This window comes from Anomalospiza imberbis, chromosome 6 (assembly GCF_031753505.1).
Source record: "Anomalospiza imberbis isolate Cuckoo-Finch-1a 21T00152 chromosome 6, ASM3175350v1, whole genome shotgun sequence".
Taxonomy (NCBI): Eukaryota; Metazoa; Chordata; class Aves; order Passeriformes; family Viduidae; genus Anomalospiza; species Anomalospiza imberbis.
Window position 1 is genome coordinate 37523604 of NC_089686.1, and position 12675 is coordinate 37536278.

A 12675-nucleotide genomic window follows, 5' to 3' on the forward strand; every position below is an offset into this window, starting at 1 on the left:
CATTCTCCTTTCTTTTGTGAGTCTGAATTGGTAAGTCATGAATGATACATTGCAATAACAATCATGTCAAAATACTTGTTATTTGTTCAACTAACCTTGGTACATTTGAAATTCTTGTTCAAATTAATTAACTAAAATGAGAACGCAGATATAACTATAGAAATCAAAATGCAGTTTACAGTGTTTTGCTCTCTTAATAATGTGAAAATTCACTACAGGAAAAAAATTAATAGGACTAGCTCAGTAATAATAGGTACCATTTCTAAACAGATCTCTATTTGGATCAGACCAAAGACATCCAATAATGTCATGGTTCTAGCATGTCTCTCATTCTACACCCCATGGTCTGTACCTACTGCTGACTCCTCCTGTGGATGTTTTTTTTTCATCAAGAGTATTTGTGTTATGTTATGATAAGAGTTTTGAGCCTCATTCTTACACTTTCATACTCAGATCAGTACTTTAAATCACACATCGTGCTTCTGATACCAGACTATATTTCAAATACAGTAGCTGGAAGCTTTTCCTGTTGCAAGATTTTCTACTTCTTTTACGGAAGTTCTTCATGTACCAGCACAACATCAGGTGTAACTATATGTGTCCTTATAGAATTGATAGTTTAACAGCATTTTCCACAGGAAAAAAACCAAGTATCTGGTACCTCTGTATCTCCTCCCTATTTATTAATCACTCTGCTCAAGTTGTATGTGGGTGGGTGGGTTGTTGGCTTCTTTTTGTTTTAAAGTTGATTTTGGGGAGGGAGGGGGTTTCTTGGGTTTGATTAATTAATTTATTTAATGATGAATTGCAATACCTATGAGTTATACTTTTGTTAGGTTTATTTAAATCCTTCCTAATCACTTGCTCCTCCTTGGATTGGGATGACCATCATCTCTGGGGCAGCTTCTGGAGTGATTAAATAAAGATGAGTAAAAGCAACTAATTAGCAGGCTTATTCAATCTTTGGTCTTTCTATAGGGGTGGTATAACTCTTCTTCTTCCCTCTTTGTTTCTCATTAGAAGAAGCTGAGAGGAGAGACATTTTACAAATAATAGGTAAAGGCAACGATAACCTAGTCTTTTTAATAAAGCAGCCAGTGATTAGTAAGGATGCTGAAAGAAAATGAGATAGAGAAAGTGTTATATGATTACTACTGATACCATAAGTAGGATTTTGTAATTTAAAAGAGAAAATACAGTATGCCAAATAGCAGGAAAGTACCAAACAATATTCTTAAAGGTTGCTATGGTCAAATGAAATGCATATTTAGTATTTACAAATGGCATCATATGTATTAATCTGACTTTTTTTGTTTTTGCTTAAAAATGCCTTTTTCCAGCTTAAAACATATAATTTGATACTTTCCCAAAGGGGCTGCATTTGTGACTACCACATATTGGAAACAACTGTGTATGTTAAGCTTGTTGGTTTATATATCCTGTATTTAATTTAATATCTCAGTGTATTCTCATTGTTAAAAAGAGTTGTAGTGAATAATTTTACTTGTTTCACTGCTGGGCAGACTTGTACAAATAAATTTGTGCATATGAATATGACATTTGTGTGTGAAGGCAGAGTGCACATCTGTGCATGACTTCTTCAAGGTAAAACAATTGAGAAGCACTTGGTATGCAGTTTCTGCATGGGGTCTTGAGTATCAACTTGGGAACCAGCCAGGAGCATGCACTTTTTAGGCATTTCTCTTCTGTTACCAGTGCCCTCTCAGTATTGCAGACTTCACTGGTAGCTGTGTGCTCTTCAGCAGTGAGTGGATTTTATTAAGTTTTAATGAAGCTAGGAGATGATGTTGTTTCTGATACAAAATGGATTATCTGTTATGTATGAATTAGTTTATGATCCTTCAATAATCTCCAAACAGATTCATCAGAAGTTGAATGTAGGGGAAAAGCTTGTAGGTTTTATTGACCAAAACACCTGGAGAAGGAAATTAGTGTTGGCTGTGCTAATTCTTCCTTGTCCAGATGAACCAGGAGAGCTGATAAGACAACAATAACCAAGTCTTTGCATCAAACTTTTCCTTTGTTTTCCTAAAAGCACCTTCCCCAAGAGCTTGATCCCATCATCTGTATTATTGCACACAGTGGCTCAGAGCATTAATAGCAGGATGGGAATGGGGACCCTTCTCTTGAGTAGTGTCTGCTTGACAATGCTGTACCTTGTGAGTCTCTGTTCCTGGCTGGGAAGAGTTACCAGACAAAGGAGTGTATCAAAAAAATCTGCTTCTAGTGATATATGGGCATCCTTGTAGCTGTCCTGCACTGCTGTGCAAGGGTTAAGTACTCAAAGGGGAATCCTTAGATGATGAAGAGCTGTTGACAGTCATCCTTGTGTCAAAAGTAGCTCAAGGGAAAAGAAGTGCAGGAAATGTGCCTTTGTGCTTGGATAGCTGCTTTGTGAGCAAAGCAGCCCCTGAGGGATTCTTAGAGCAGTGCATACATTTCGAGCATTCCTAAGGTTCTTGCTAGTAAAACAAGGATGGAAAGGAACATTTAGTAACCTCGGAGATCAATGGAGCTCAAGGACAGATTAAAGTCACTTTTGTCTCCACCTATGTTGCGTGAAATCAAGTAATTGAAAATATATTTTTTTTTTACTAAACTTAATTATGCAGGATCAATTTTGTATTAATTGTAATAATTTAATCAAGACGTGGATCTGAAAATTATATTTCTTTCACTTACTTGCTAGCACACAATCCCTCTTTTTCTGTGAAATGTTGCAGTGCTGTTACATGGAAGTTGAAGGGTGGGGAGACAGAGCTCCTGCCACTGGCTATGAAGTGCAGAGGCATCCTGAAGATGGCAGCTGAGCATCTGCTGAAGGATAGATGTCTAGCAATTAGGTATCCCCTTTCTTTCTCACCTAATTTTGGTGGTTGCTCTGTACAACTTACAGATTTTTTTTTAATCTTAGTATACAAGGTTGTTATAAACTAGATATTCTCTTTCACAGGAAACTGATTTTAGAAATATTTTTTTTAATTTCTAATGATGATGAAGACTCAAAATCTTAACATTTTTCACAAAACAAATTGTTCCAAATCGATGCTTTGACTTTATCAAAAGTAGTCATTCAGTATGGAAACAGTCTGTTTTGAGAACATTATCTTCCTTTAGCTAGGTATTACATAATTTCACTGTATTAGTGTTAGCTCTAATCTCAGAGCAGATTACAGAATGAAGATGACATGTTTCAACCTTAACAAGATAATGTAATGTTTTCCACTTGATTATTTGGAAGATAGCAATATTTCCTAGTAAGTAATGGAACTGTCATTTCCATACAAAAACATATCATGAGAAAATGGTCACTCAGCATTTTACTGTCATCAGCAGAGAGTGAGGCTTCAGGTAACCTTTTGAGGGATCACATCCCTTCTGCTTTTGTCTCTGCATCCACTGGCTTCATATCTTCCTTCACCTTCTCTTGTGACTATGCCTATCACCACTGCATGTGTGAATTCACACATACCTCCATTTAAGCTGCAATTGAAAAACCCTATAAGCGCTGTTCTAAAGGGATAAACTAATTCTATTTCTTCCTCTACATTTATGTGCAAGACCACATCAGTTTGGAAATGCTGTTCCCTTGGAAGGCAAAATGTACTTCAGTCATGTACTCATGGTTCTCTGTAGCTGCTTGAAATTCTTCATTAAGAACTGGACACATTCCCCTAAATTATATTCATTTCAGAGTAATGCATCCAATGTAAGTAAGTCATCTAATTTGCATTCCCTCTGGGAGGATGGGTCTTTGGCAATTTGCTGTAAAACAGGTGTCTTAGGGTGCAATTTCTTATCTCTTTCCTCAAATGACAAAGCCAGATTGAAAGGCTTGAGTCCTTCCTCTGTCCCCCTCTTGTTGTCCTGATTTTGGCAACAGCCAGTGTGGCCTGATGTGAGCAAGACTGAAAATATTGAAAGTTAATCTAAAACATTTACCCAATGAGAAAGGAAAAATTTCCTTAAGAATGGATAGTATTTTATGGCACAAAAATGAAAAAGTATTTTGAGGTTTGAAAAGGAAAGAAAGGTTCTTGAAGAATCAAAGAATTGCACTTTTTTGTTTCATTTAACACCTCTAACTTTTTTTCTTTTTGCCTTTTTTCTTTTTCCCACTTCTGCTTTTGGTCAGTTTTTAAGAACCCAAGATGACCCATATTCCTTACAGGGAAAACACAGTTATGCATCTCTTAAATTATTTTTTTTTCCTCATTAATGTGAGTGGAGGAGGAAGGGAGGAAAAGGTACCAGAGTTCAGGAGGTGAAATTCTGCTGTCTCTGACACAGGTGTGCTTTTACATGATGTCATCCCAGCAACGTCCAACTTTCAGACCCAAGTCTGTAGTCATACCAATGGAATCCTACCAAGAAGAAGAGAAGTTGATTGCCAGTGAAGCTTTCCGTCATATGGACAAATCCCTCTTTTTCAGAACTCACATTGATACAACTTGTGATAACTGTCAGGAGCAAGTCTGTACACAGGTAGCAGGAGGGCAGTAGGTGCCTCTTCTACCACTCACCCCAGCCTGAGCAGAGGAGAGAAAATAAGAAGTGGAGCAGAATGGAGTTCTTCCAAACACTACATCTCAAACGTCCTTGGAAAGCCTTTGTGCTGTTGTGCAGCATATGATTGACTCTGGGTAGCCTAAAAAGAGGTGAGACACAGTGCAAAACCCAGCCCTCATTACCTGTGAGTAATGAACAGTTAGTGTTATAAAAATAGACTTATGAGTATTGAGCAGCTTAGCTATAAAAAGAGAAATCTTTCCAAGTTAATGTGGCAATAGGTGCACACATAAGTATATGCATGTGTACAACACACAACTGGCAGGATGAAGTAGATGCCATATTTTTGGATTTCAAGGAGTGGTTTTGACATCCTATTTCTCAATAGTAATTAAAATAGTGATTCAGATGTATTTCAGTAGGTGTAGGTGTACACTGAAAGCTGAGTAAGAAATCATAAGTAGCAAGTTGCTATTCAAAGGCAATATGCCAAGATAGGGAAGTAGTATCAAGAGGAGGACCCAGAAATTTCACCTTGTGTTCTATTCAATAGATGAGGTTTTTGAGAAGAATACAGATGGCATGGGCAAAACCTTTTCTGGGTGAGTTCTGTCTAGTAGCTGTGGCACAGGGGTGGAAAACTGCAATGTACTGTGCTTAGTGCCAGAGCTTCACAAGTCTTGGCTTTTGAAGGGAGATGCAGCGATTTTGTTAGAAACAAGTATTTGATGCATGAAGGGATGAGGATGCACTCTGCAAAGCGCTGGGGAGAATAAAGAGTGGTTGCACAAAATGATTCAGGAAACACCACTATCCGGGGAAGGAACTGGCCACTGAGTGACCGAATAAAGAAAGCGAGGAAATGTGAGACAAAGCAGCATTTTGTGTATCTAGGGGCAGCCAGGAAGCAGCTTGCTGTGAGCAGCAGGAGAGGGGACTGTAGGAATTTTGTACAGCCCTAAATGTCTAGTCATTCAGTATGTCACAGAAACTGCAGATGATCTTTGGCAATCCAAGTGAAAATTATAACAGGGACTTACTGGTTGTGAAAATCCCTTTGGATTGATCCACTTGCCACCCCTCAAGGAAGATTCTTGTCAGCAGGTGGGCGAGGAGGTGGCATTCTGTCTCTTGGGATTGCAACATCTGAGAAGGTTCTCTGAAGTAAATATCTACCAAGACACCTACCAAGTATAGTCCATAGCACAAATGACTGGGTTTAGTTTTGCAGAATGTAACTAACTTTTAGAAATTTTGTAATGTTCCCAAAGAAGGATGAACAAGGTATGTTCTTAGATACCATTCATGTTCTGCATATAAAGCAGGAAGGAAGTTAAAAACCAACCAAACAAATAAAAGTTTTTAAGTATTTTTTCTGCCAGATAAGTTGAATAAGACTTGGGTCAATGAAATGCATGTCTATATTCTCCAGTGAGAAGAGACACTGCAGTTTGACTAGCCTCCAGCTCACTGAAGAGGAAGCAAACTTCCAGACTTGTTAGGAAAGACTTTTTTACATGGTGTTAAATTAGCAGCCAAGGGAAATGATAGAAAAGCAAGAAATAAAAGTACTTGCTTAGCAGAGAGGCAAGATATTGAGAATAAAATTAAACAAGACCCCAAGGACTAAAAGAGGAGTTCTCCAACTGCTTGTGACTACTTGATGAGGCTGGCTAGTAAGCAAGTGGCAGTGAAATGTAACTGATAAATTTTAAACCTACAGGCTGATAAACTGGAATTTCTCAGACTAGGAGGAAGAATTCCTGTTATTCATATGACAGAAGTGACTTTGGAACAGCATTGTATGGATAAAATGACACTGCCTCTTTCCCCAGCCATTGAACAAAATGATCTTGAAGGTCAAATAATACATAAAATAAATGTCAATGGGATTGCTGATGATTGCTATACACTGTCAAACCCAACTAAAGATCTGGATGAGATAATCACTAGCCTGTTTTGTGTAAGAGGAGGGGAAAAAGTATTTTTTTCCTTGTATGCGTATGTGTGTGTGAAGCTGTCAACAAAAGTGGCATATTGGTGGTTTCATTCTGCTAGCATGGGAGCAGATTTGTAGATATTGAATAGATGACAGTATCAGAATGAAAATTCCCCTGTCACTTGTTAGGATAATATCTTGCATCCACTCTCAGCAGATAAAGAATTGAGTTCAGAACTAAACTCAGATGTTCAACAAGTGGAAGCAGTTGTGGCTTGAGTACACCTTTCTTGGAAATAGAATGAAAATCTTAAGTGGTCTGATATGTACTTCAGCTGAGATACTCAAATAAACAGGATTTGTGCCCAAATAGCATCTGAAAGTGGTATATCTTGATAGTTCCAGAAGAGGTAAATATCTCAGAATTTAAAACAGTGCCAAAGGAGCTCAGTTGAAAGTAAGTTCATGGACAGGAAAATTCAGATAATGATTGAGTTGCTTGTTTAAAAAGCTAGAAAGCTACAAGCCTATAGCTGACAGGGAAGGCTATGCTGTTATAAAAAATAGGGAAAATACTACATTTCTTGCACTAAAAGGAAGTTGAAAAGTTGAAAGTTTAGCTGTGGATGAAAAAAGCAAAAGAAATTAAGAAGAAATCAGCAAGAAGTCTAAGGAAAATTTCCAAGTGCACTAGTAGCAAAAATTTTTTAGCAATTATATGGGTCTGTCATAAATGTGTGTGGTAGGTTTGTCAATAACAGAGACAAAAAGAAAAATTATTCAGTAAATAGTAGTATTCTAGGAAAAAATAAAATAATTGATTTTTCACTGTCACATAGAAATTATGCAATGGCTTTCTAAATAACCAAAAAATATTGTGAAAAAACCTGTTATTAAGATGCCTACTTTGAAAAACAACTAGTTGAGACAGCTTGTGTTCAAGAATTTTGAAAGAACTAGTTAAGGAAGTTTGAAACAGATCCATATGTTGATATTTTCAGTAAGTGTGTCAGGATACTGACGAAATTCTGCAGAACTGGAAGAAAGTTAATGCTGCATTAGTCTTTTAAAAGAGTAGATGGAGTAAGCTGGGTGACAATACTTAATTACATTTTCTCTAGTCCTGCAAAGTAGGACTGCTTGGTAATATGAAGATTGCTGCCTTAACATCAGTCTGAGTAAAAATACTAGAATATTATGTATAGGATCAAAGAGCTAAAAAGGGTTTATGATTACTTGTCAATCTAAAGAGTTTATTTGAAAAGACATCTTGTTGCAGTGTCAGTTTGTCAAATGAATTTACCCATGTGACAAAAGTCCTGTAGGACATTCTACCTTCAGTCATGTTCTTAAAGTGATAACTCCACATGTCTACTTGAGTGTCTGGTGCCAATTGCTATGTCACGTTTTGATTTAAAACACAAGTATAAACCAGAATCATTGTCAATTAACTCCACCTAACAAGTAAGTTCTGGGTAATATTCTGGGTAAGTTCTGGGTTATATTCTATGTAGAAGGTTAAGAATAAATCAAATGACAACATTAAAACTGATGATTTGCTGATAACTTACAGATTAAGGTAGGGGAAAAAAAAGGCAGAATTCAACTCACCAATGGAACTAAGTATCTCAAAGGGAACTAATACAGTGGAGGGTGGGAATACATGTCCTGGAAGGAAATATGTCGCAGAGACACTTAATGTCATGGTAGACAATCGACTAAAATAATTTATTTTGGCCAAAATGTATGATGAGATTTGTTCATGGATTAACAGGGAGATCTCGAGAGAGACAGAATGGCCATTCTGCATAGCATAACATTAGTGTGCACTGATGTCTGCCTTTCTGCCTTTATCCCTGAAAATTTGGAGAGGGCTCTAGAAGACCCTGAAGTACCATCTTGTAAGCCTTGGAAAAACTGTATTTTATTGTGTTGCTCCCTTTTGACCATTACCTGCAATCTGTCTAGACAGAGTACAAGAAGAGTGATGAAGAAACCAAGGGACTTGGGGCTGAGCCAACTAGTGAGCAAAGAATAAGACAGCTTAATAGCAAGCAGCAGGAGATCCCAGTGATATTTTCAAAGAGCAAGGTTAATAACTTAAGGCTGTAAATACTCATGAACAAGAGAGACTATTTATTGAAAGTGGAAGCTTTAGGATAATTGAAAAATACTTGAATAGGTAGCAAACAAAGAGTCTTCTTCAGGTTTAGTGTGACTTCCTGACAGCTATTAGTCTGTACATTAGTTTATCTTCTCAGGGAAATAGTGAGAAATATTGAGTTGCTATTTTGATATTTTGATGGAGAATACTACTAGAAAATGCTCTAAAGGAAATTCCTGTTTTGTCAGAAAGATGTCTTGGCTGATCTAGAATTGATTTCCCATCAGGAGTTCTGCAAGTATTTTCTGTAATTTTCTTCTCTTCTGCAAAGTAACAGCAGGATGCAGGAGAAAAATCACCCCTGCAGGGATCTTATTGCTTTTTTTTTTTTTTCTGTAAGATAGTGAAAGAAATGGAATTACCTTCTCAGCACTGGAGGTTTCTTATTTTACTGAAAAAGAGATGGATTTGTGCTGTGCTGTTAAAAGATCCCAACTTTTGCCTGTGACAGTTGAATATGTTACACTGTTTCTTCCTGATCACTTTATGTTCCTTAATTACAGACTTAGCTTAAAATTACAAATCTCCTTACTCTCCATCTTATATTTCTTTTCACTTAAACAATTTACTTTTGCTGATCAAGATCAGCAAGATCATGGATGTGAAAAGTAATTGTCATTATTATTTTTTTCATGCTGAAATTTATGTCATACAAAAGTTACATGCAAATATGGGTGAGAGGACATGATGTGGGATTATGAGAAGCATCTTAGTGAGTATGTATGCTAGATTTTTCAATTTAATTGAAGAAGTTGAAAAAATGAGAAAGAAAAATAATTGAGAGGTAAAGTAAGACCATAAGCTGTACTAGAGGCTGCTAAGTTACCACTGTGAGTCTTCTGCTCAGCCATAGCGAGAAATTCTTTGCTCTGATGAAATGAATGAATGGGGATCTATTTCTGTGGGTGCATATGAATGAATTCCTTGTTTATCACTGAGTCTGGGGTCTTTTGTCCAAGTATACTTTGTCAGTGAACTTGGCTGTGATAGTGCCCTTCCTTCCTCTCAGATATCCAGTTAGGTAAGTGGCATCTCCCCAGGACAGGTGAATATGGTTGTTACACACATTAGAATGAACTCTTGCGGTTTTTTGACAAATTGAGTAGGGTGTTACCCTTGTTTTGTATCTCATTTGTCTCAGCCATTGCCAAAGGCAATGGAGGTATTTTCCACACTGAGGGAGTAAATTCATGTTTCGAGTAGCTTAGGGCTCCGCTGCTGGTAATATGACACTGGACCTTGTGCTTGTTAATGAAAAACAAGAGGAACATCCCAAAGGTGTTTGTAGGGGAGGGGGGCGGGGTGTGACTGCGCCAAATATTTTGTTTTAGTTGTATCAGGAAAAATGTCTCTAGCAGAACTTCTGCTATGACTGTACTATGTTTGTGGGTCCCATGGTACTCAGGCTATTTCCAAAGAATACAAGCAGCTTGGAGTGTGTGAGGAGACGAGTGGGTGGAACAGACTTTACAGAAAACCCTAAGGGAAGTAAATACTGAAGCTAAGATCGGGAGATAGAGAACTGAGCAATATCTCAAAAGACACAACATAAGTTGGGAGGAGCAGACATCAGTTGTCAAAAGCCCTTTACATAGCAGAATTTCTTTTAATATAATGAAATAGTTTTGTTTGCAATATATGATTGTTTATTAGCATGGATTTTTCAAAAGACAACACTTTCATAAGGCTGGCTAAACTCTGGTGACATAATTCCCATTTTTTTTGAGGATTTCATCCTGTTGTTGAAGATACCTTGCTTATCAGGGCCGTGCCTGTGTCTTATATGCAGTGCAAAATCAACTTTTTCAATATTAATGTCCCTAAATATTTGGAAACAGAGGCAGGAAAAAATATAGTGTTTGACAATTGATCTGTGGAGACCCCAAATCTGTCATCAGTACAGCATGTGTCTCCTGCAGCATAATGCTGTTTTGTTCTAAAATTACTCTTCCTTGGAACCCCTTGAATTACTGTCTTTAGTAACATAGTAAAAGATGAAGGATGCAGCATTTTCATGCTATGGAACATTTCACAGCATTTTACTGACTGTGTGATGCATTGTCATATATACTAACATTAAAATTGTTACAGCAATTCAAAATCAGACCAGGTATTGCTGAAAAATTATATGCAATCGTGAGTGCATATGAAGATATGTTCAACTCTGAGTGGTTTTTCTTTTCATAGATACTGATGCAAGTTTTCATAGTATTATTGTTCAAATTACCTGTGCTGAAAATATCTTAGATGTTATCAATAGCATGTCTGTACATCCTTGTCTCAACTGCAATTAATGTGAATACAATTCCTGTCCCCTCTGACATGATTTGACGTTTTTATATTGCTGAACCCATAACCCAAATGGCCGAGGTTTGAAAGCAATTCATTTTGCATCTTGCTGCCTGTGAATACCTTTTGACAACAAATGTGTTTGGTTTTGCCAAATTTTTTATGACTTCTAGAAAAGACCAGAGATAATCTTAGATACAAAGTACTCCATGCTTAGTTCGGGACTTGTGTATTTTCACATGCACGGGTTAAATAAATAAAATAGCTGTTGTTGGTATGAATTGCTCTGGAGACATCAGGATGGTACTGCAGCAATGCATCGCAACAAAGGTGAGAGTGATGTAGCAGGGCTTTGTTATATATAAGCTCATGCTTTATGATATGGGAGCAGAGTTTTGTAAAGCAACATCAAACACATCCCTTCCTCTTTTTGTTTTGTTATAGCTGTTGTCTTCTGCTCTGGATCACATGAAGAAAACTCTTCTTCACCAAATCCAACTCGGAAGCTCTCCCTGATGAAAAATAAGATGGTTTCATTGCATCAGCCTTCTACACCAGGTACCACAAGTCCTCTTCCTTACATCCTCCTTATTTCTCCTTCAGAATGTAGGTGTAAAAGGTGCTGGCAGTTACAAGCACCTCTTACCAGAAAGCTATGGCACTGTATTTCTGACTGGAACTAGAGCAATGACTCAGAAAGGCCAGTGCCAACTTAAGGGAATTCCTTATTTCTGTATTAAACAAAACCAAAAAAAAAAATCCCAAACCCAAAGCAAGCAAACCAAACCACAAATAACCCCAAACAACCCTCCACAGAAGAAACTTACTGCCTCCCCTGTCAATACACCAAAAAAAAAAAAAAAAAAAAAATCCTCAACAGGAAGCAGGAAGAGGGAAAAGGAAGAAAAAGGAAGGAAAAATAAAATCATTTCCATCAGCACAATGAAATCCAACTGATTTGGGATTGGGAGTTCTTGAAATAAAAGCTAATTAGTGAAGCTGCTTTCACACTATTATAGAACAAACTATCTATTTTGATATTGAATGAAGCTTTTTTCCAAATGGACTTTTATTTCAAGGCATTGTGAAAACCAAGTGAGCTATGAGGTTTACTAACTTGTGTTCACTGCCTCTTGTCCTGTCAGTGGACACTCCTGAGAATGCCTAGCTTCCACTTTGTTCCTTGTCATCAAAGTGTTCATAGACATTGATAAAATCCCCCTGACTCTACTCTTCTACAGACTGAACAATCCCAGCTGTGCCAACCTCTCCTCTTATGCAAGATGCTCCAGGCCCTCAGTCAGGACCTGTGCTGGGCTTGTTCCTGTAGGTCAGTATGTCTCTTGCATTAAGGAGCCCAGAGCTGAGCCCAGTACTCCAGCTGTAGTATCACCAGTAGTGAATAGAGAGAAGGATCACCTGTCTTGATCTGCTGGCAATGCTCTTCCTAATGCTGCCCAGAAAGCTGTTGGCTGCCTTTGTTGCAAGGGGGCATTGCTTGCTCACAGAGAGCTTGTTGTTCACCACGCTCCCAAAGCCTTTCTCTTCGGCTGCTTTCCAGCCAGTCAGCCCCCGGTACGTGCTGGTGCACGGGGTTATACCCCCGAGGTGCAGGACTTGGCTTTTCCTTCAAGGGGTTCCTATCCCCAGCCTGTTGAGGCTGCTCTGCATGGCAGTCCAGCCCTGTGGTGTGTCAGCTGCTTCTCTCTTTTGTAACCTCTGTGAACTTGCTGAGGGTGCACTCTGTCTCCTT

General features: G+C 37.9%; 1 protein-coding gene across 3 annotated transcripts in view; it reads left to right on the forward strand.

Annotated features, from left to right (window-relative positions):
- The window catches only part of LTK (leukocyte receptor tyrosine kinase), a 97027-nt gene that overhangs the window by 28855 nt on the left and 55497 nt on the right, over positions 1-12675 (forward strand). For 2 of the 3 annotated variants that reach the window (XM_068193467.1, XM_068193468.1), the window contains exon 2: positions 11367-11480. In XM_068193467.1, the coding sequence (XP_068049568.1) occupies positions 11367-11480 (114 nt within the window). Of the gene's footprint in view, positions 1-630; positions 712-11366; positions 11481-12675 lie in introns of those variants that run through there. The other variant, XM_068193469.1, reaches the window with a different exon arrangement.